The sequence below is a fragment of the Megalops cyprinoides genome, chromosome 15 (assembly GCF_013368585.1).
Source record: "Megalops cyprinoides isolate fMegCyp1 chromosome 15, fMegCyp1.pri, whole genome shotgun sequence".
NCBI lineage: Eukaryota > Metazoa > Chordata > Actinopteri > Elopiformes > Megalopidae > Megalops > Megalops cyprinoides.
This window is the reverse complement of record NC_050597.1, coordinates 4078792-4102485: the sequence shown is the minus strand read 5'-3', so window position 1 is coordinate 4102485 and position 23694 is coordinate 4078792. Positions and strand designations below refer to the sequence as shown.

At 41.4% G+C, this 23694-nt stretch overlaps 1 protein-coding gene across 1 annotated transcript in view; it reads right to left on the bottom strand.

Annotated features, from left to right (window-relative positions):
• Nucleotides 1–1889: 1889 nt before the first annotated feature.
• col17a1b (collagen, type XVII, alpha 1b) overlaps nucleotides 1890–23694 on the bottom strand; it is a 30526-nt gene continuing 8721 nt past the window's right edge. Inside the window, exons 8-53 of the mRNA XM_036547181.1 lie at nucleotides 23522–23593; nucleotides 22858–22932; nucleotides 22120–22185; nucleotides 21549–21710; nucleotides 21105–21191; nucleotides 20819–20863; nucleotides 20400–20540; nucleotides 19693–19878; nucleotides 19391–19441; nucleotides 19146–19172; nucleotides 18952–18978; nucleotides 18727–18789; nucleotides 18406–18510; nucleotides 18125–18187; nucleotides 17757–17792; nucleotides 17600–17653; nucleotides 17192–17227; nucleotides 16625–16660; nucleotides 16391–16453; nucleotides 15743–15778; nucleotides 15342–15413; nucleotides 14625–14651; nucleotides 14382–14417; nucleotides 13653–13688; nucleotides 13179–13265; nucleotides 12976–13011; nucleotides 12518–12619; nucleotides 12275–12424; nucleotides 12071–12159; nucleotides 11464–11523; nucleotides 11100–11126; nucleotides 10711–10770; nucleotides 10446–10530; nucleotides 9903–9956; nucleotides 9572–9688; nucleotides 9234–9353; nucleotides 8534–8635; nucleotides 7947–8075; nucleotides 6494–6589; nucleotides 5641–5778; nucleotides 5063–5203; nucleotides 4420–4620; nucleotides 3783–3947; nucleotides 3405–3485; nucleotides 2805–2885; nucleotides 1890–2294 (exon numbers count right to left, since the gene is read on the bottom strand). Of these exons, the coding sequence (XP_036403074.1) occupies nucleotides 2245–2294; nucleotides 2805–2885; nucleotides 3405–3485; nucleotides 3783–3947; nucleotides 4420–4620; nucleotides 5063–5203; nucleotides 5641–5778; nucleotides 6494–6589; nucleotides 7947–8075; nucleotides 8534–8635; nucleotides 9234–9353; nucleotides 9572–9688; nucleotides 9903–9956; nucleotides 10446–10530; nucleotides 10711–10770; nucleotides 11100–11126; nucleotides 11464–11523; nucleotides 12071–12159; nucleotides 12275–12424; nucleotides 12518–12619; nucleotides 12976–13011; nucleotides 13179–13265; nucleotides 13653–13688; nucleotides 14382–14417; nucleotides 14625–14651; nucleotides 15342–15413; nucleotides 15743–15778; nucleotides 16391–16453; nucleotides 16625–16660; nucleotides 17192–17227; nucleotides 17600–17653; nucleotides 17757–17792; nucleotides 18125–18187; nucleotides 18406–18510; nucleotides 18727–18789; nucleotides 18952–18978; nucleotides 19146–19172; nucleotides 19391–19441; nucleotides 19693–19878; nucleotides 20400–20540; nucleotides 20819–20863; nucleotides 21105–21191; nucleotides 21549–21710; nucleotides 22120–22185; nucleotides 22858–22932; nucleotides 23522–23593 (3773 nt within the window). The 3' untranslated portion in view covers nucleotides 1890–2244. The remainder of the gene's footprint in view (nucleotides 2295–2804; nucleotides 2886–3404; nucleotides 3486–3782; nucleotides 3948–4419; nucleotides 4621–5062; nucleotides 5204–5640; nucleotides 5779–6493; nucleotides 6590–7946; nucleotides 8076–8533; nucleotides 8636–9233; nucleotides 9354–9571; nucleotides 9689–9902; nucleotides 9957–10445; nucleotides 10531–10710; nucleotides 10771–11099; nucleotides 11127–11463; nucleotides 11524–12070; nucleotides 12160–12274; nucleotides 12425–12517; nucleotides 12620–12975; nucleotides 13012–13178; nucleotides 13266–13652; nucleotides 13689–14381; nucleotides 14418–14624; nucleotides 14652–15341; nucleotides 15414–15742; nucleotides 15779–16390; nucleotides 16454–16624; nucleotides 16661–17191; nucleotides 17228–17599; nucleotides 17654–17756; nucleotides 17793–18124; nucleotides 18188–18405; nucleotides 18511–18726; nucleotides 18790–18951; nucleotides 18979–19145; nucleotides 19173–19390; nucleotides 19442–19692; nucleotides 19879–20399; nucleotides 20541–20818; nucleotides 20864–21104; nucleotides 21192–21548; nucleotides 21711–22119; nucleotides 22186–22857; nucleotides 22933–23521; nucleotides 23594–23694) is intronic.

The window sequence follows — 23694 nt, the reverse complement described above, 5'->3', positions numbered from 1 at the left end:
TGTAAACAAATATTTTTCCAGTACGAAAGATAGCCTTCACCACGTCCCTCTGAGTGCTACTTGTTAATTGGTTAATTACGTGCACATGTTGGCATTTTGTAAGGGTACCAGCTCATTGGATAACGAGCCACATCTTAGTGATTGAGGCCTGACTAAATACAGGTGTGGCTGCAGAGCAGGGAAGGCTCGCTTTGTCCCTGTTGCTGGCTTGCATAGGCTGGTTTTCTTTGTTTTGTAGGTTAGTTTTTATAATAAGTTATGGTTTTAACCTGTTGCTCTTTTCTACTCGTTTATGGAGAAGTGTCAGCCAGCTTCTCTACATCCAGATATGTGAATATGAGCTGTTTTAAATGCATTATATGAAAGTCTGGTTTGGGGACTTCACTTATACCAATAAGAACAATTTTTTTTTTTAAAAAGTGTAATTTATTAAAAAATACATTCCAATATTTATATTTTGTTTCAGTTCAGCACAATGAGTTAATGGATTTCACTTCTACTGTAATGTTTTTTTTTTTCCAAGAAAAGTTCTGTCCTTCATTCAAAAACACATTCGGGTAACTTTATTCAATTACAATCGATTATGAATTTCTCCAACATGAAGGGTTTTTTTAGAAAGGCATTTTCTGTCATTCAAAATACACTTTCAAAATACACTACATTTTTCAGTTCATCACAATTGTTTTATGGATCTTACTCACAGTGAATCTTCAAAAAAAAAAAAAAAAAACAACTTTCCATCATATCCCAATCGGTAATCGTTACAGTGGTTTATGGTTTTGATGTGAAATCTCACTGATCTTAAGAATGATTATTGCTATCACATTCTAATGTGAGCAAAAAGAAAGCAAAAGCAGCTTTCATCTAGGATCAACAGGATATAAAGAGATCATCGGCACTGCTTTGATTTCATATTAATGCTCCTACTTCAAGATATCTGTCTTCATATCTTAACATATGAGCACAGAACAGAGAGCTTTAGTTTGTAGCAGACATGAAGGGTGGGCATTGCCTCTTGAATGAAAACTAAATCCAGAATGCTTCATGGATTTTTTCCACAGGGTCAGTCATGCAGGCCTGAGTTGTGCTCATTAATGCCTGATCCTTTCTGCTGTCATCCTGAGGAGACAGGATTTGCTGGGCATTGAGGGTTTGAAGCAGTGACCTCATTAGCAATTCAGTTCTTCTAGTGATTAGCATGAAAAACGTGGCAACAATGAGTAGTTATTTCTTGGGCCTGGCTCTTCAGGCCCAATTACTAGGCCTGCATAATAGCTACTGAGAAACTAATTTTTAGACTTGGCAGTAAACGACAACACGGGGAAAACTAGCCAGTGAGAAGACATTATGATATTTAGAGTCACAGCTCAGTGTATGATTGTTGACAGGACAGTAACAAAGTCTTTTTTTAAATATCTTTTTCTATCAGTTCAACCCTGGATGAAAACAGCTTTTGCTCTGCTTTTAGGTGGTTTTACTTGTATCTGTTTGTAACTTTCTTATTAATGATTTAAACAGTAAAAATGTTTTCAAAAGCATATAACACAACACTAAAACACACAAAAAAGTGCATAAAGAGAGATGCTGGATATCACATATTTTTATGAGTAAGGTATGAGTGAGGTTCCACCCTCTTTAACTTGTACCATATGTTACCATATGCTAAACAACATGCAGAAAGGGAAACCCTGTCTACCAGAGACAGATATTATGCAAACAGATAATATCCAGAGAAGACCTACAAGACAAATGCTACAAAAGGGAAAAAAATATATATATACATTTGTGATTGCACCCTTTCTGTAACAAACTCCATTTAAATCCACATTTGTCATCATTTACCAACTCAACACTGGTTACTCATTTTAAATTCACAATTAAATCCGCTGTATCCTTTGACAAGTCAGATATTGCTTTAGCAATCTCAAATGATGTTTTACCCCTGGTTTAAGCAAATAGTGCATAAAAGGTCCTAAGAAAAACTTTAAGTAAAACACTTTTATATTTAAACAGGAAAGTCCCCCCCAAAAATCTGCATCTAAAAATGTTAAATGTTAATACTCTGTAATTTGCTGTGTAAGCAAGCTTTGCACTACTGGTTATTTTGATAGTATAGTTTTTTGACTCCACCAAGGCACTGCTAATATATGAAGTGATAGACAGTACAGACCCAAAGAAGAAAGGCATTTTGATCCTGGCTTTATTTCCACCAATTACAGCACACGCTGTCCCTGGTTTAACCCTTTAAACTCCCACGCTCCTCCTCTTCCTATGCCCAAGGACACCCAGCTCTCCTGAAAGGTGAAATTGGTGAACTGAAATAAGCAGCTGTCCCCTTAAACAGGAGTGTTTCCATAGCATGTCTTTACACGCAGGCAGATGACACCATACGATTTTGTCAGTGTTAAATAATTGTGTCTGGTAGGGGTCTAGTAAAAATTCATTTTTTCTATCTACAAAAACTTTTTACTTTTTTTTTATCTAGCTTGCTTCAGCATGGGAAGGTCTGTCCTTTCACAGAAAACAAATCAAAGTCCCATTCACATATCATATGTCAGTCTACATCCTGTTTGGTGAGAAAAGATGAACAGTAACTGTTATTAATATTAGTATTAGTAGTAACAAAATTCCCTTCCCCAGACTTCATACATTTTTCCATATCATTGCTTTATACAGTTGGAAGATTTCACCTTAATATCTTTAATCATGTGTACAATAGCAGTGCCCCCTCCCAGGAACCTGGCAGTTGGGAGTTACCAGCCCAGCTCCCAGCTCACGCCATCGCTACCCTGCCATTCTCATACCTTTCTCCCCCTTCTCTCCTCTCCGGCCCTCGTGACCTGGCGGCCCAGTGGGTCCCATGACACCCTGTGGTCCCATTTCACCTGAGGCCAGAGAGCAAGACAGCTGTCAGCTAAAGCTTTGATGGTTTCCGTTTCAACATGACCCTCAGCTCTCTACATTACATTATTGGCATTTAGCAGGCGCTCTTATCCCGAGTAAAATTTACATAGGTTAAATACCTTGCCCAAGGGTACAACAGCAGCACCCTAGCAGGGAATGAAACCAGCAACCTTTTGGTTACGAGTCCTACTCCTTAGCACTATGCTACACTGCTGTCAGTGTCAAGGCTCTCAAACACCCAGCACCTCCAGCATTGATTTTGCTTTGGGTGCCTCAGGTCATCAATTTTAGCATGCATGGAAATCGGTACTTTCCACCACAGGCTTATAGTCTTTGTTAAAGCCCAGGCACTGATTACTTAATTACATAATTAAATTGCCTGATTGGATGGGATATCACCAGTTGCTCCTGGTGTCGGCCATCTCCTGGCTGAAAGGCACCTCTATAACCCAAGTGCAGGGGTGGACTCCAATGTTGCTGATTCAGAGATGGTACCGTACCTCTGTCTCCTTTTGGTCCAGGGTACCCCCTGTCTCCTTTCTGTCCTGGTCTCCCGGGAGGCCCAGCGACGGAGCCATGCACTGTAGATGAAGAACCATTTTTAACAATATTCAATTTTAACAATAAGCAACAGTGTGTGATTACCAAACGAAGGGCTGTCCCTAAAACAGCATGCAATGTCGTTTCTTTACCCTGTAAAGCACATTTTAAATAAATATCTTTCCCATTAACTGACTTCAAAATGCACTGTAAATGATGCCTTATATTTTTGACTGGATCAGTTTTAAGTAATCATCATAATTATTTAATTTTAATGGCCTTTTCTATTTCCTAGTGCAACTTCCTTCCAGGCCTGACATATTGAGTCATGTCCTCACTTCTGATGTAGTCCATGATTTCAGCGGTGACGTTGCCGTAGGAGCCCGTGTAACGGATGTACCCTGGGGGTCCGGGGGGACCGGGGGGGCCCGGGGGTCCTTGGATGACACGCGAATCAATGCGGTGAGAGCCATCGTAGATGACATCCCGCAGCAGACCCTGGGCTGAGGGTGAGGGCACAGGCGTATAATTTGCAATACCAGCAGCCAACATAAGAGGGGGTAGATGAGCAGTATCATGTCGCTATTCATGTTAATAATATTCTATGCTAACTAATCTTATAACAGCCAGCTTTCTGAAACACGACTTTATAGTTTATACAGTGAAATGTCTGCACAGTAGGCTTCCCATTATCTGATCTGAGACATAAGGAAATATGCAACGTTCCAAAGTTTGAAAATAATAAATAGCAAAATAAATAGTAAACAATATGACTCTTTCTGTGCATGAAGTATCACGCAATGTATAGCACTAGATGTTGTATCTAGAACATGATGGTTGTTGCTTAGAACAGATTTTTTACAAAACCATTTTATGGGAAAGATTTCCTAAAAGATCTAGAGTTTAAGTTTACTTACTTTCAGTATCTATTGCTAAGTAATTGAGAAGTAATTGTGACACACTAAAGGTACTTACTCTTGATGTAATCTGTCACTTTCAGAGCCACGTTGGAGTAGTCCAGTCTTTCAGCCCACCGCTCTCCCTGGCCGTACCTATGCTCGACAGTCCTGTGGTCGTAACTGTGCCCTGCGTCGCCACGATCTCCTTTGGGTCCACGTGGGCCTGGCTGACCAGGGGGACCAGGCGGCCCTGTGATGTAGCTCCGCATGCTGTCACCTGAGAGACAATACGACAGTCAGAGACAGCCAGCGCTGATCAGTGACACTCATCACAGATAAAGGGACAAGCACACTGGGGAATCTTGTTCTTTAAAGTGATGAAAATTACACAACTAGCATGTTCTTTGTTCGGACCAAATTCACAATGAACTGCAGACTGAAAAACAGTGTAGCCTGTGCAATGAACATGAATGAATCTGCACAGCTATTGGGTCGTTGGTTGATGATGGTATCACACTGCATTTTTTGTGAGGCCTTTATCCAACTTATATTTTTAACTGCCATCCATACATTCCTGGTCAGTTTCTAAAGCAGCTAGAAGTACTAAGCTCAAAGGTACAACAGCACTGTCCCACCCTGGAATTGAACTGGCAATCTTTACAAGCCCAGCTCCTTAGTTACTATGCCATACTGCAAACAAATGAAAAGAGCTGGCTCACTTCTCAGATACTCCTGGAGCTCTGCGCGGAAGCGATCTTGCTGTGCGTTGCCCACATACGACACCAGTCCTCTGGAGTCCCCAGGAGGTCCCTGAGGACCAGGGGGGCCTGGGGGACCAGGCGGCCCACTGAATCCAGAATCTGAAACGGAGAACAGGTCAGCAAAACAGCCAAGCCACCAAAAATGGCTCAAATTATTTGTTTCTAACGCTTAACCCACTGGAAGTAGGGGAGCTCCATTTCTGTTGAGAAGCATTAAATACACAGCAGCTTCAAGGAAGCCGAGGAGTAATTTTGAGATACTGTAAACTCCAGGGAAAGATCATTGACTTGGTATGCGTTCTGTGCCTCCAACGAAAAAAATACTCTGGGTCTGGTTTTCAAACGGTTAGACTGTTTCCAAAAAACAATATTATTTTAAAGCTATGATGAGATACACATGTTAAATGATGGTTATGAAGCAACCTTCAGGTTTTTTTTTTTTTTTTTTTTTTTCAGAAAACTGGCGTGTTGTGAATAAAGGTGCTCTTTATGTAATGCATATGTGTGGGTGCATGGAGGTGTTAAACCCAGCTCACTCTGCAGGTAGACCCGAATGTCCTCCAACCCGTAACCTGAAACGCTGCTGGACGATGTCCCTGGGCGACCTGGTGGCCCTGGAGGCCCCGTAGCTCCAGGGGGCCCAGGGGGTCCCCTAAGCCCGCGATACTCAGACTCTGAGAGGAAACAAGGAAAGTAAACTCACAGAACCGAATGGGTGTAGTTTTACAGGAACAAACCATCTAGAAATTCAAAATAAAGTTGCCAGGAGAGAAGCCTCAAATATGAGGGAGTGTAGAGACCTTCGATGAAATATAAACACTTGTACTAGACTGGAAATGCATACAGAATATCCCCCCCTGCATAGAGTACTAACACACAAGAGCAGCATGATGACAAGGGTTTGATACTAACATGCACTCTAAGGTGAATGGCCCAGAATTAAGAGCGTGTTGGCTTTACAGATGTAAAAAACATCACTTTGACAGACATCTCCCAGCTAATCTTCTACTTCAGTTTATGATCAGCCATGCTGTTCAATAATTCAACAGAGGTTTCATTAGATATTTCTCAGACAGGCGAGAAATTGGATTAAACATTGGAACAGCATCACGAGCCACTATAACTCTGGCCTTCAAATCTAATTTTAAAAGTGCCATTCTATGCCACCTTGGTCAAACAGTTGATTACATGTAGGCTGAATTCTCCCTGTCAAAATATCAGCTTTAAGGTGGGCTGTGGTAACAGAGGCTTAACTGTCCTATGAGTTCCAAAGTGAATCAATCTGATTTGAACCATCTTGATTATACATGGACATGACTGCAAGCGACCATGTCCTCCCTGAGCTTTTGCGTACTGTATGTGCTGTTTTATGTAAATGCAGACTCTTACTTTCCAGGAGGGCTGAAATGTCCCCATAGGTTGAGCCGGGCAGCCCTGGAGGCCCAGGAGGCCCCGGAGGTCCAGATACTCCAAGCATCCCACGTTCTGAGGAGAGAGAGAGAGAAACCGGTCAATGCTGAGCTAAGAATCATCCATAGTGGTTCTTGTAGATTGCTGTATATGTGAGTTTCTGTAGTGTAGTGGTTATCATGTTTGCCCCACGTGTGAAAGGTCCCTGGTTTGAAAGTGGGCAGGAACAGTTTTCATTGTGATATATGATGCCAAAACCTAGTATGGTACATATTGAATTACCAATAAAGAATTTCTGACAAATATAGGAGTATTTGTCATTTGGGTGGCTGTGTAGCATAGTGGTTAAGGAGCAGGACTGGTAACCAAAAGGTTGCTGGTTCAATTCCCCATGGGGGCACTACTGCTGTACCCTTGGGTACAGTACTCAACCCACAGTTGCCTCATTAAATATCCTTCTGTATAAATGGATAACATTGTAAAAACCTGTAACTGATGTCATTTGCTCTGGATAAGAGCATCTGCTAAATGCCAATAATGTAATGTATTATTTCAATGAATGCTTCAGAAGATGAAAAAAATCTTTACTAATATTGACATGTCTCCCCTAGGTGTTCATTTATTGAAATTATTTATATAATTTTCTGAATGTATCGTAAAGTATGAAGGTATATGTATGTTTAAGGGCCTTTTGTTTCATTATTCTATGAATGTTGCCATAACAAAGCTTTTCTTTTCCACGCAATTCACCTTACTCAGTGTTTTCATACATGGGAATGTGAGACTGTTCAGGCATTGGATAACTCCTTAATTGTTTAATTGATTGGCCACCTGTCCTAATTAATACCAGGTGGTATACATATAAGGAAGATTGTGAGGAGAGAGAACAGATACGTTTGAGTGGAGGGTTAGTCGGCCTTGGTTTAAAATAATTTGACCATTTTAATCATGTTTTACCAATTTTTATCACTTTTACTTGTGCCTTCTTACCTATTCTATCTTATTTTTTTATTTATGTATTTTTTTTTACAAAGACCTCATTTTTTGTATCTCTTTTCTCGTATTTGCGAAGGCAGTTGATACGTGAGAAGCCACAGCTAGATTCATCCCAATGCTGCTTTTGGTGGGTTTATGTGTGCTAGAACATATGGCTAATGCAAGTTGGCCATTCAACCTATATCAGTTTGTCATTATGCCTATAACTGAAATTACCCATTTCATTTATGGTGCTTACCATGCATTAAATACAAAGCCCAAAAGGTAACAGCAAGCACAGCATTGGCAAATAAAAATAGATTTGAAAACATATTGAAGACAGTGTTATGGATGTGCAAGTATGCATTTAAAAGACATCCATACATTTCATTATCAAGAGAGCACTGGATATGGTGTATGTGCTGGTGTCAAATAACAGCACAAATTCCAGACCCACCATTCATGAGTCTGAGGACACGATCAGCCACTTCCTTGATGTCATAAGAGGCATAAACTCCACCCCCAGATGATCCAGGGGGTCCAGGAGGTCCAGGGGGGCCAATCACGTACTTCCGCACGTCATCCCCTGAACAGGACCACAGAGGAGTCATCCCACCCACAATGCATTGCAACCTCCATCATTCCATACACAACAGCATCTCAGCACATGATTCAGGAGATTCAATCTCTGAACATAAGTGAAAAAGCGAATGTCTTCTTCACTGTGACAGACATAATACCATGAAAAAATGCTTGCACAATGTTTTAGACTATCAGAAGTAAATCTCTGGGGGAAAAAAGAAGAAATTAACATTCCCTTACAAATAAATGTCTTTCTTTTCCTTACATACATAGCAAAATTAATGTAATAAATTATTTTTTGTAATCCAAAGAAGAAGTAATTATTGCATTTATATTGTTATTCAGTGTTAAGGACAAACATGAATTGAATCCAGGCCTATATTCCAATTCCGATGGAGCAGTTTTGCCTCACTCGAGTGATCCATTCTCGGGTCCTGCTTTTTAGTGAAACTGAGAACTCACTCTGAAGCAGCAAGATGATGTCATTGGTGGACACAGATCCTGGGGGTCCGGGGGGACCTTGAGGTCCTGGAGAGCCACTGACACCACTGACATAGCCTGTCCCTGAAACAGAAACACAGGTACTCAGAATGCATGCATTTACACTACACAGACACGGACTGCAGTAATGCTTTTTATTTATTTTTATTTTTATTTTATTGAACGTCTATTTTACCAGGATATGGTGCCATTAAGATTTAGAATCTCTTTTATAAGGTTCTGGCCAAGACAGCAGTAAAACCGTCACAGAGTTAACACTGGACTACATGTCAAATTAATATCAATATGATGTAAAATATGTCAAAATAATAAAGATCTGACTTTTGGAATAAAGAGATAAGTACATAAGCAGAGCACAATCAACAGGATAGTAGCAAGAGCAATCAGTAGCCAAAGCTTTCTTAATTAAAATTTTACAGTGACGTTAAAATAAAAGCCATATTTCCTTAACAATAATTCTGAAAGAATATGTCTCTGTTTTTCTCAGGCCTGGTGATAACTCTTACTGATTAAAGCCAGCTGAATCAACATTGTTATTGTCATGTCATTGGGCATCAAGAAATCATGCACACTGGTGGTAGCAGTGGTAGCGTCCAATGTGACAAAATATTTATCAAGTGTGACTGCAGACCAAGTATACAAAAGCGCTCTCATAACTTACTCTGAAGGTAGGCAATGACACGAGTCGCTATGTCCTCCACAGACAGTCCGCTTAAACCTGGTGCTCCAGGTGGGCCAGGGGGACCCTGAGGGCCGACCAGGTACTGCCTGACACTATCACCTGCAAGGGATGTATCGCAGCTGAATCAATGCACACTGTCACCATAAATTGTATGTGTGGGTTTAACATGTCTTGATTATTGTACTATATGCACTATAGTACTAGTATTAGTATACCATGTACTACAGATTAGTAGTTACAAGATAATCAAAAATAAAACACATATCCAGATCTTATTTCTTGAAAAACTGATGCAGTAATCCTCAGGCAAGACTTACTTCGAAGGTATTCTGCTATGTACTGACGGAAGTCAGACCCTCCAGAACCATCTCGACCAGGTTGCCCGGGAGGACCAGGTGGCCCAGGAGGTCCTTGGAAGGTTCTGGATACTGAACCTGGTACGACAAACATGGGCATATTGTTCAGTTAGTTCAGCTTGTTATTCACCAGGAGAGAGCATAAAAACCCCAGTTTCTTTGACAAATTTCAAGCAATGGAACTCGAGAATTTTGGACCTTTGCATCATATATATCACAGATCTACACTGATGTGATGTTCTAATCTGATTATGAGAAAAACATAAAGCCTAAGTGTGGGAGTGGGGTTTACCTGAACCTCTTGATGATCCAGGAATTCCAGGAGCACCTGGAACTCCAGCCTCACCTGCGAACAGGTGACAGTAACATAGCAAATATTACATAAGGCCACTGGTCTTACTAGCACTAAGGACCGCAGGCCTACACATGCATTGGATATCCAATTTTAATTTAGACTTGACCTCTTGATTTAAAATTAAAGTAAATTATTTATGCAATATCTACTTCACTAGGTAAGTTGAGGAAGAGTCATTTTAAAGAGTACTCATTTTAAATAGTGTCCTGGCCAAGAGGCTGGGAACACTGTGAACAGAAAACAATAAATCTGAAGAGCCAACAATAAACTGTACAGATGCCAGTCAACAGAGCTTTAATCTTACACACAAATTCAGAGCCTATGATAAATCTGTTTTATATTATTTTCAATTTTAACTCCTTCCTTTCATTAGCTGCTGCAAATGGAAACTTTGGCCACACAGAGATGCAGAAGGACAGGGCAGTGAGAACTTGGGGAGTGTATGTTACAGGTGGTGCCAGTGAGTTTTGCGCACTCTACTTGCCTTTAGCGCCCTCTGGCCCTCGGGGTCCCACTGGTCCCATGGGGCCTGGGGGTCCCTGTGGACCCGGGAGGCCTGGAGCACCTAGGAGTGGAACCGCACCATTAACGACGCACACAATCAATTCTTCACTGCAACTCTGTCAGGACTTCCACCCAGGTAGCTGCAGTCTTATATATTGCCCTAGAAGCCCTAACATGCACACAATATGAAAACAATGTTATTTTTTAAAGCAGTTAGATTGTCTCAGCAGGTCTGACTTACCTCGTCCAGGTTCACCAGGGCTGCCAGGACTTCCTGGGAGACCAGGCTGACCTGGTTCCCCTGAAGAATTAGAAGATTTCTATGATCACTGACATCACCAACCCATCATACAGACATGCATTACAGAAAAGATGAGTCCAGGTACCTTATATCTCTCCTATACAGTAATTAGGGCTCACCACCCATGAGCAATTATCCATACCATGGAATATTTAACTAATGTGAATAGATATATCTAACTGAAAAAAGTGGCAAAGTATTCCATAATACTTTCTACTATCTTACCTTATCTGGATTCATTCAGATGTTAGACAAAATATTTAAAAAAAACATTAATAAATCAAAATACAGCACCTATGCAGGTAAATGCAGTGGAAAGAGGATTTTACCTTGGAATCCCCTTGGTCCATGGCTACCTGCATAGGTAAATGGGTTTAACATATTAGAGAGATAGAGATGGAATGGGATTTCTGCCTAGTTATGAAAGTGCTTTGATGATACTGTGGGATGTGACTGAAGTAAGATCTCAAAGTCAGATACATTAAAATTGGCAAGAGAAACTCTTACTCGGCCCTGCAAATGAAGTATTTGTTGTAGTACACGTCAAGAGGCTGGGTTAATGTAAGTGAAGCACAGTCTCGATGCATATGTGTTTCTGACTGCCAGAGTACTGTGTGTATTATACAGAGGGCTGCGTTTTCGGGTTAGTTCCCAAGTTGGGCCTACCCTGTGCTCCTTTCAGCCCAGGAGAACCAGGGGGGCCAGGAGGCCCGGGGGGGCCAGCAGGTCCGGGAACTCCAGAGAAGAAGGTATCTGATAAATACAGCCAATAAGCAGAGCGTTACACACTAACATCTACTGTCTAGGTAGATACATAGACAATAAACAACTTCTAGTATTTGTTGTAGTGCCTTCATTTATACTGTATTACCAAATGGACTGCAGTCCTGTGATAGGTGTGCTACTCATACTATGTTGTTTTGTAATAATATACAGCAGTCTAAAATAGGGGGCAGTAGTAGTAGACAAAATTCAGAAATGCTGCTGGGGTGCTACATAACTTTACATTAATAAAACGCTACACTTATGGAATGTTACTCTAATATGGCTATGTGAAGAAGAGCACTTTAATATTAAAGGTATTTCTTAGTTTCCTACCAGAGCTGGGCACCAATCTTCCTGGCTCCCCTCTTTCGCCTCTGGGCCCAGGCAAGCCCACGCCTACAGCAGGGTGAAGGTACACCAGGAAAAGTACATTACAAGGATATCATGACAGATCAGTCACCAGGACGCAAACTCTTCAGATTTCTGGCCCTGAACTTCCATAAGTGAACACCTTTTTTATATTAAATGGATTTACCTGGCTCTCCTGGAGGACCAGGGAGGCCTGGAGGTCCTGGAGGACCCGGTAACCCTCTCCGAGCCTCTCCTGGAGGGAGAGACAATGGACTTCAGGAAAGGAACCGTTCTGTTGATTGAGGAGTACTCCAAAAAATTCAGGAAAGCAGAAGCAAAGCAAACAATTGCCAATGCGTGCATTTAAAGCATTCATTTGTAAGGTTACCTGTGTAGCCATATGACCCTGGGGGCCCTTGAGGTCCAGGGGCCCCTGCCGGGCCCGGTGGCCCCGGTGGCCCTGGTTGTCCTGGTTGTCCTGGTTGCCCTGGAGATCCTGAAGGCCCTGGTTTTCCAGGAGCCCCCTCTGTGTACTGTCCTGAACGTGACAGGGATGGCAAGAGGTAAGAACATAATGAGGGACCTGCAATCCTCCGGTCAGAACAGATCGGGAAAGGCGATGACGACTTACCCCCCCTGCTGGTGTGGGTGAGTGATTCAGAGGTTTTCACAACGATGCCGGGTTCTCCCTGGTCACCCTTATCTCCCTTCTCTCCCTTCTCACCTGCACGACCTTCACAATACATTAGCACAAGTATATTGTAGTCTGTGACTTGCCCAAGTATATATTTTCAGTGTTCAAAGCCTCAACAGACAAGAAACTTTCTCAATATGCTTCTTCTGTGAATCCCTGTGCTCTATTAAACAATAATTAATATTTTTGCAATACAGACCTTCACCAGAGCATCTGCAATTACTCAGCTGGAGTCTCCAGTATGCAATGTTTAAATCATTAGTATTCTCCTCATGTGTGAGAGCTACACATATCTTGAACATATCTTGTACTTAGATGTTTCAAATATCCATCTTCCACCCCCTCCCCAAGGCCTTCAGTGTCCATGTAGTTTAACAGCAGGAAAGAGGTCTTACCAGGTTGGCCAGGAACCCCAGCAGGGCCAATGGGACCTGGAATACAATAACTGCAATCAATCCTGTGAAATGGTGTTAGTGGTGGGATATGTAACTCTGCCCCATGTGTGACATGGATGACTTATATCCATGAAGCCATGAAGCCTGTACGAAAAGCTTTTCCTTTATGGTATGCAATCTATAGAAAACAAATTTTTTCCCACCTGACAATCCTGGAGATCCAGGAGGACCAGGGGGGCCAGAAGGTCCAGGGGGGCCAGGGATGTGCACTTGAGAGCTGGATCCACCTCCTGATAAAATCAGAACAAAAATATTTTCATTCTCATCTTGGGACAATGGGTTGTGACACAATTTCCTCAGCTGTACCAGTGACTTACTACACATAAGCAAAAATGCTGCTGTCTTGATATATAGACTACTACACAATACTATTCTTAGATGAATGTAATATTGCGGTGCAAACGAATTGCTAGTAAAGATGTTTATTTGGATCTTGAGTTTACACCCAATCCAAATTCAATTTTCTTAATGTCTGCCTTTCCTCCTCAAACCTTATCAGTAGCAAACTTTGTGCCTGGTGTCAGTTAAACTTACGTTTAATAGAGCTGATATCCACTGCAATATATATGAATTCACAGTTAGAATCTTAGGGTCTTTTATCAGACAATCCCTCTTACCTGTAGTAATGACTCTGCCTGGTTCACCCGCATCACCTAAAAAAAGTATAAAACAGATCTGGTCTTTGGACTGGTAGTAACAGGTAGCAGTGTGTTAGGCTGATAATGTACCACCTTAACTACATGTGCACAGGAGAACAACTGCAATTGCTGCTTTACTAAATTTGTGCACATGCATGTAGTTTATGTAATTTTATAATCATAGCTCCATATCAGAACCTAGCCCCAATTACACAACCAATCCAAAAATGTATCTAAATTCAAAATCTTGTTAATAATATTGTCAGGAATGTAGCTGCTGCTGCTGCCTGCCTGTCTGTGTGCTCTTGCACCAAACCTGTTTTGTATCTCCCAAGTCTCTAGTAACTTTATTTTCTTTGAATCAAACCTCTTGTGTCTCAGATCATGTCCGCATTTGGGCTCACCCTGCTCCTTGCCACAAACATAATGCTTGTGCCACCACGCTTGCTACACAGCACTTAAGCTGGTTTTAAATGACATGAAATGACTACAGTATTTTCAATAGATGTGCTGTGCTAATAATATCTACAGCTTTAAACACAAGGTGATTAAAACTGTACTATGAAAATATTATCACTCCATTACATGTTACTGGTAATACTTTATTTCACACCAAAATCAAACTGTACAACAGGCTCCCCTGATGTTTTTCAGGTTGTGTTTCAGGTCACACTGAATTCAAAGGCAGATCATCTCTGACAACATTACCTTTGGCTCCAGGCAGGCCAGGATTTCCTGGTATCCCTAGAATATGAAATATTATGAGTCATTTTATAAATTATCATTTTAACCAATGATAACAGTAAATGACTAAAAGGATATCATTTTTATGACATGCATTTCACAGGAACTCAAAGGTGCTGAAAATGATTTTCTGAAATAGCACATCCTCACACTAAAGTAGCAGACCTGGTCTGTTACTAATACTTGTGTTAATATTTCATATGATACCTGGTGGTCCTTGTAGCCCTGGAGTTCCTAAAAGATATGAAAACGGCATTAGAAAAAGTCTAGTTGAAACATCTTTCTTACTTTTAGTTCCACTTTTATGCAACACCTTCTGCTTACTTTTACTTTACACTGTGTTAACTGTAGCAGAATGAGGTTTACTATGTCAAATATATATTAATAATATGTGTTAGTTAACAGTACTTGTTAGTATCAAAAAACCTCATGTTTGTATTATCTTGTTTTGCTTTTAGATGCAAGGTAAATGACACCTTTATGTTTTAATTCCTTATTACACTGAATTCACCCAGATAAGATTTTCTTTTTTTTTGTGATGAAAGTCATAAGGATGAAAATTTCATGAAATGTAATGAGGAAGAGATTAAGCTTTTGGTTACAGAAAATAGCTGCATGTGCAGAGGCCCTGGTAAGACCCAGTGTGCATGCTAGTAAGGAGCAGTAACTGTAAACTAAAGTCCCTCTGGAGTGTTAGGCAAATGTAATTTATTGTAATGAGAGTTGGCCCAGCCATTGTAATTACAAGGTCAAGCAAGACTCTGAACAGCAGTTGTAATTATTCATTTTCAATTCAATTCAATTATTCATTTATTTATTCAAGCTGCTCTGCTTAACACTGTATCTGAACTGAACTCTATGACCAGAAGTTATAACTATTCATATGCTGCTCCTACTAAACACTGTATCTGAACTGAGCTCTACCTGGAAGGCCAGTGTCTCCTGGTGGTCCTGCTGGTCCTCGAACCCCTGGCAATCCGATTGGTCCCTGGTCACCTTGAGGTTATGGAAATTAAGTTTAATCAGTGCTGCAACATGCTGATAACTTTTCAGTTTTTGCTTTTTTCCATGTAAGTGATCAATCCACTTGATCTTTTGGAATTGGCCTATTTGTGATAAATGTTCGCCTTTGATTGCTGAATCCCTAAACAAGTGACTGTTACCTATTTTCACAAGGGCTCAACTTCAGACTTGTAAAATGTTTATTGTTTCAGTTTTATTTCACAACAGTTCATAAAACTGCCTCACTAATAATGCCCCAACACCCATCTCTCTAATCACCCACATTTACACACAAAAACGGAACCAAAAAAAAACATACTTACCTCTGGAGCCTTTTTCCCCATCGGGCCCAGGAGAGCCTGTTTCAAAATTACAAATACCACATAAGCATATCAACAAAACAACAAAAAAAACGGTAAATTAAAATAAATAAATTTTAAAAAGGGCACCTCTTATTATTGTAGAAATCAATTTGGATTAAATAACACTGTGACCATTAAGGGGTGTTCTTATACTTTATATTGTACTATAAGTATAATCTACCTGCTACCTGTTTATGTTATACAACTGAACAGAAGAATATTTCAGTATTTTTACATTTTACATTGAGAGGTTTATCAGTTTAGGCAGTTAAGGTGAAGCATTTTTATGTTTAGGGTTTCCATCTGTTTTAAACAGACTTAACATTAAAGAACCGTGCTTTCACAGACAACTTCTGATATCACATTTTGTAGCAAGTGATTTCCCAGTATTTTTTAGTTTCCTCCACAGCCAGACAAGTGCAGTAATCTATTACGAAAACCCAAAAAAACAAAAGCCACACCGGAAAGAGTAGCAGCAGAGTTTGAACAGCCAGCATTACATTTCAATCCAAAATTAAAGAGCTGAAATAGCTTGTTACCATTGGCTGCAGGTGCATAAGAGCTTGTAATGATGTGATACAGCACTGCTTTCCACTCTCTGTAACTCACCCACAGATCCTTTGGGTCCCTTCTCTCCAGCTGGTCCCTGGAGTCCAGGAAGCCCTGGCTCTCCTAAAGCAAAAAGAAACACAGCATTCAAAATCCTTTTAAATCTCTCACCAGATACCTCTTTTTCCATTCACACCTCTCCTCCACTGTGTTTCAGTAACAGTAATAGAGAACAAACACTGCCTAACTCCACACCCATTCTCGAGACAGAGATGTTTGACTTCTGATACACACCTGTGGTGCCACGTGGTCCTTTCTCCCCAGGGTCACCTGCGTTTGCAGAGAAAACACACATTAATTAGATGCACGGATCTGGTAAGTGCTCATTCTGTCAGATTTAATCTAACAATAAGGAGAAATCAAATAGGGAGGCTCAGAGCTGACAGGCACATTTAACAGTTGCACCCCACTTATCAATCAATTAATTATCAATTAGGGTCTATTAAAGCTTGGACCCACTTCAGCTCCTATGTACTGCAAACATTTAAATGGACATTGTTGCTATGAGCCAACAGTACATAACTGGCATGCATTAGATTTATATCATCCAATTAAAGAAATATGGAACAGCCAAAGTGATCTTTTCCTCTAGAGGAAGTTGAGTAGTTCCTACTTCGGTATACAAAATTGTGGCATTGGAAATACAGACAATTCTTTTATATGGGTGATATGTTTTCTTCTGCAGCCTGTCATCTGCCTGCTACAGCCCTCCCGAACCAAAACCTTGGTGATCACTGCTCTACAAATAGATCCTCTGTGTGAACCACACAAAGTGCTGGCCACTCACTCCTCTGAGCCTACCTTTGCTTCCTGGAGGCCCCACAATCCCTCTGTCTCCTGCAGTGGACAAAATGACTTTATTAAGCAAGAGCACAAATTACAATAAATAACAGTAATACGTTACACAGAGGCAAACATATTTCTCAGAATACATTTTATGACACGATATATGTCTCTTGTTATGATGGCCTTGCAGGTCACTCTGGACAAGAGTGTGTTACATATATTATGATTATTATTACCATTACAAATTGAATATATAAAAGTAGTGTGCCTTGAAACTGTACATATATTAATGTCACACCACCAATGACATCTAGACATTACGGTCATGTTCCCAGCTTAATGAAGTGAGCATGTCCCTTCAAACCTCAGATAAGGCAGTCTTTAAAAACCGAACAAATACAGGTTAAATACAGAACAATGTACCTTTTGATCCAGGAAGTCCAACATCACCGCGGAAACCCGGTGGACCTGGTGCACCTAGGGGTAAAGCAATGGCATCGATTAGATGATCTCTTCATCTGTGTGCGGCACCAGTACAGAACAACAAGCAACTGAGAAACACTACAGAGGAATCACTCACCTGGGGCACCTGTGGCTCCTTGAGCACCCGTTGCACCTTAAGCAGAGGAGAAATGGAAAGCATCAGATTGTAAATGAAGGGCAGATAGCATTCTGAAGACATACTTGTGGTCACTGTGAGTGGATTAACACTACGCAGTTTGTGCTACCTGTTGAAGTTTTTAAGGTCTGTTTGAAGAACACCATCTATATTGAGAACATCCTTTGTGTCCATCCAGAGTTGACCCAAAGTTAACTTGCATGCTGTCTCAAGCAAATCTCCTCCAGGGAAATTTTAATCTGATGTTCTGCAGAATGCTAAAAGTTTATGATACATGTTTGAATCCAGAGTAATGACCATATTGAGGAGATGTAAGTTGGCGGCTTCACCTTTAGGTCCCACTGGGCCGAGCAGCCCAGGAAATCCTGGAATGCCAGGCTCTCCCGTAGCACCTGTGAAAGCAATACGCTCATTTAGTGCAATGTAACACCCCAAAAACGGCGTAACTATTGGTGCCATATAGGTATGGGGTATACATCTTCATGTAATAATGATTGACAAATATCTTTTTTATGCCTGATTCCAAGGTAACAAGCTTAATTTATGGGTAAGTTTTGCTCAGGCAATCTCAGGTACCACAGTGGTGTAAATCGCACAGTGATGTCCGTACCTCTGTCACCCTTCTCTCCAAACCCTGCGGGTCCCGGCTCTCCACGTGGCCCCGCCGGCCCCTCTCGACCCCGGAGCCCAGGTGGGCCCTCAGCTCCATTCTCACCTGAGCACAAGAGCCTCATTCCGTAAACCTGTCAGGCTGAGTAAACTCTCTCTTTCATACTTCTCTACTGCTGGAAATTCAACTGAGAGCCCTTTAGAATTAAGCAAAAAAAGGTGTTGTGTTTTTCTGATAATAACAAAAAAAAATTCTACATCAGAAAACATGGTGGGCATCCATGGTGTGGTGATCACTTCCTGTTTCCTTGCATCTCATTACCTGCACTTCCTTTTTGTCCCTTGGGTCCTTCTGGCCCTGCGTGACCTGCAATGCCTGGAGGACCTGAGGTTGAGAGGTCAGAGTGATGAGGTCAGAGATCATCTCTGCCACTAGGACTCATGCAAACGTATAATTTTATTGAAAGTCAAGGCATACATTTGTTTCTCTGTTCTTTTAACTGGTAATTTTTGACAGTAAGAACACAAATCTTCATCCTGGACTTACCTGGCATGCCCTGGAAACCAGGATCACCTGTATAAAAGAGCTGCCATTAGCATCAGCTTATTAAATGCTGTGGAAAGGTTCGTTCATGTATTAGAGGGTGTTTTTCCCAACAGTTTTGACTGGAAGACAGCTATTGTGTGGTGAAGTTCAAATGACAAATTATTGATCAAAGCCAAAACTTCTGCCGCACTGACCTTTGGGTCCAGGAACACCTTGGTCACCTGGATAAAAGGAACGTCAAATGTAAGCCAAAATAACAGAGAGAAAATGAGATTACAAAACATGTGCAAAGCACTTACACAAATCTCTTACATCTACTGTGACATACAAAATGAGCCAAATTCATGGAAATAACCTTAGGCCTTTCACATTCTCTTGGTTCAGTCATTTATTCCCCTGTAACCCTGACCTACTGATGACCACGCAGTGACTGTCCTACCTTTGGGTCCAGCATCTCCTTTTTCTCCTTTCATGGATGAAGCAAGTGAGGCTATGAAAAATTCAGAGAACAGTCGATTATTATCATACAATGAATACAGAAAATGTCCATATTATTATTCTCCCCTTCAAATTAATTATTTATTTAACTATTTAACTATGTTTTGATTGATTATTCACAAAAGAGCTGAATAAGTGAAATATTTGTAATTGATTATTACAACCCTATGTCAAAAAACAAACCACACATGCCCTAGGTGCCAAGTGCATCAAACCCCAATTCCGATTAGAAGATTCTGGTACCCTTAACTGAGTCGGACCGCAGCTCAGACCACACCAACTGCTGAATGGTGTTTTTCAGAGCGGAGTTTTCAGTGTTACTGCTGTCAAAGTTGATGTTGGGGTCCGATGAGAGGCGACTGGTGCGTCCAATGTTGTTGGTGCCATCCAGAGCGTCCACCCGAGCCTTCAGTCTCTTTACCTCCTCCGCTGGGAGAGAGAGCAGCACAGCATGGGCACAGGTTACAAAACTGTGCTGGTAACCACAACGCTTCAGGTTCCAACCCCAGACAGGCTGTCTTTCCCTTTAACCTGCAGTGCTGCAGCTCTGACAGCAGGTGATATGTAAGGTTGTTAGGTATGGGAGTTGCCCGGGCAACAGCGGAGTATGGGAATTACGGCTGAGACTATTACAGGCAAGCTTTGCCTTAGGCTTGTAACCAAAAGGTTGCAGGTTCGATTCCCCCACTGCTGCTGTTCCCCCGGGCAAGGTATTTTACCCAGAATTGCATCAGTAAATATCCAGTTGTGTAAATGGGTAACATGTAAAAACTGTAACGTATCTAAGTCGCTCTGGATAAGAGTGTTTGCTAAATTAACAGAAATGTAATGTAATGTAAATAAATGTGACACATTTTAAAGGCCCCGCCCACTCTGACAGCACTAAAGAAATGGGTAAAAATAATAGCCGTCCTGCTGGGGGGGGGTTGGTGGGGGCGTCGGGGTCTTACCCAGCGCGATGAGCCCGAACAGGAGGCCGAGCAGGAACAGCAGACCCAGGAGCAATCCCAGCAGCCACTTCCACCAGCTGCAGCAGGAGTCTCCACAGCAACCGCCTCCGTAGCCTCCATCTTTACGACTCTCTGGGACAGCTATCGGACAGGCAAATCACACGTCTTACAGAGCAGCGCTATGCTGGGACAATGCTAGCCGGGCACGGTGCCAGGCGAAAATACAGAGGGGTGCAACTGCAATCCACGGGGGGGGGCACAACATCATACCTTAAAAAGACGTAATAAATACTATAGCATTAATAATATACAATAGCACTATTACATTCATATTACACATTACAATTATTAATATTTATTATACATTACAGGGATTGAAATTAAATTCAGGCATTTTGCACAGAGTTTGTAGTTCATACCTGCATATGTTGCCTTGTCTTTTGTTGATGCCTTTTGAGATCCATCTGTGAAAACAGATCAACAACATTGTCAGTGATAAACACATTAATGAAATAGAGCGAACCTAAACACCCATTCAAAACGTATGCCAGGACTCTCTCACTGCGACCCCTTTTAGAGGGTTAACTGTGGAATCCTGATATTACAAATAGAATTTGATTACAGTAAATCTTCTCATTTGCTCGTTTCTCTTGTCTGCCTGTACTGCCCGACCACAACGGTGTCTGTAAATAAGTGACTTCTTACAGTATGCGTTTGTGTCCGCCTTCAGAGGAGGTTCAGAGTAGCTGAAATCCATTTTCTCCTTCTTCAGAGAGTCCTCAGAAAATGAGCCTGTAACCCAGCACAGTACAACAACAGCTCTTTAGGTTTACTTCTATAACATAAAGCTCTATAACACAGTAAAGCAGCTGTTTAGGTTTACTACTAGAACATAAAGCTCTATATCACAGCACAGCTAGTCTGTAAGTATAATGCTTATACATGTACAGTAGCTATAGGAGATGCAGATAATAATAAAAGATAACAGAACACTATGATTTCTGACCATAAAAAGAATAATGTACCCTACATAATATGAGCTGTAGCACTGCCTGTTTGGCTTCCTGTATGTGTCTCTGAGACGGAAATGCAGATGTAACCCACCGTGGGACTGAAATGAGACGACGGAAATGTGGGCCCTGTACGTACCCCTGCCAGTCCTGGTGGAGACGGTAGTGAACTGCTTGCCGCTGTCTTTGGTCATGATGAGCAGCTCAGTGTCTTTCTTTGTGGGAATTTTCTCCTTCTCCAGCAGCAGGAACTTGAAGTCTTTCAGTAAGGTGTCACTGTCGTTGTGTGACCTTGCAGGAGCTGCAGGGGAGCGAATGGGAATCCTTAGGAGCTGCGCATTATTGCATCACAATGCTGTACCTGTCTAATCAGAGCACCTGAATCTTTATCATGCGTTACTGTATACTGCAATCAAGCATTTACTATGATTTTAGAATAACATTACAATAACATTTAGCCTTCATGTAACATAACTATGTATCATAACTAAACTGTAAGTTTAGAATAACATTTAGGAGTGCGTCAAAGAAGAATGTAGAAGTATGAAACTATATCGCTTTAGTTTAAAAAAGGTTCTGACAAATAAACTTTGGGCAGACGTTTCACCCATAAAGCAATAATGTATAATATTTATTATATAAAATAATACAGGAGTGGCCTAAGTGTAAAGGAAGGTATCGAATCCAATGTTCTTCCTTCCAGAATGCACCTGTTGAGGTGGAGACTCCCGTGCTGACCACCCCCGTATGAGACACATTCTTCTGCACCCCATATCCTGCGGAACACATGTAACAGGTCAATCACACCTGGACCACAGGGATTCCTACTATTCACTCTCCCTGCTCATTGATTTTGGCTTCTGGTTTTTCTTTTGGAATTTGCTTTTCCTTCATTTGATTAACCTTCTGTTTTAATAGAAACAATAAAAACTTGAACGTGTGTCAATGCCAGCTTGAGCTGGTGGACAACAGAGGGTTAAAAGAGTGAGCTGGTCCTTGAGGTAGGGGGGTAAGTACTTCCAAGCATGGGTGTAAATTACGGGGGGGATGGGGGGGTTGTAACCCCCCCCAAATAATCAAAACCGGCCAATACAACCCCCCCCAAATAATCATATTCATGGAGACCTCACCCCCTGCAATGTTCAACCCAAAGTTACACCCTTACTTCCAAGCACACTAACATTACATACCTTCCAAGCAACACTACATTACACACACTGCAGTTTCAAACATTGTTATTTACACATTTTCTGCATTCAGCTAGCCTTACAGGTTAGGTTACAGGTGGGTCAGTTAGCTTTTATCCCCTAGACAATGCAGCTTCATAGATTCTTGGCTTGAGACTAGAGGCTGTACTGTAACAATATACTATGTTGTAAAAGTGCCACATTGCATCACGTTGCTAAAGGTTAGCAGACATGACATCACTGCGATGGCTGTGTTCATACCTGCATGTGCGTGCGACCCAGTGGAACTGAAAGTGTTGCCAGTTGTGCTGACCAGGTTATTCTGAAAGCCGTACACTGCAAAGCAGAACGCACATGACACGCCAGCACTGAATCTGCTGAAATAACTGCCTTGAGATTCACTCATCACAGTGAGTCCAAATGGTCACATTCCTACCACAGCTTGGTCTGCTTTTACTTGCAGAGACAGTGCCAGATAGATAAACCCAAAAACCCAAAGCTGCAATGAATCACTCCCTTCAGCCATGGCAATCTAAGCCCACCACCTTTTACTCTCATTCTCTTATTTTCACCGGCTTTGATCCCAGAATGTATTTCAAATGTGCCACCTCTGTCCTATCTCTGTATCCCCATGAATGATTGAAAGATTGAATAAATTAGATTATTCCACTGTAGCTCCATCTTGCCATTGCTGGTGTCAGACGTGTCAAATTATATTTCTCTATTCCATCAAAATGCAGGGAACAAATTTATTTTGCACGGACACTGTGAGGAAGTAATTATTTCCAAAGGCACAGGGTAATGACAGTGCACGGATATAAATTTAATTTAGATTCCTTTTACACACCAGGGGGGATTTTTTTTTTTTAGTGAGTCACAGTAACAGGATATGATCTCGCTCTGTTAGAAGTGGAGAGGGCCTGACCTGTGCTGCTGCCAGAGAAACCGTTGCTGATTGGAGGAGAGCCAGACGTCAGGTTGTTCTGAACTCCATGAACTGAGGGAATCAAACAGATATGGTTCATAAGCAGAGGGAATCTGATCAGTGAATGAAATCACTGGAACAGCCCCTGTAGCACTGTAGCCCTCCAGCCCACG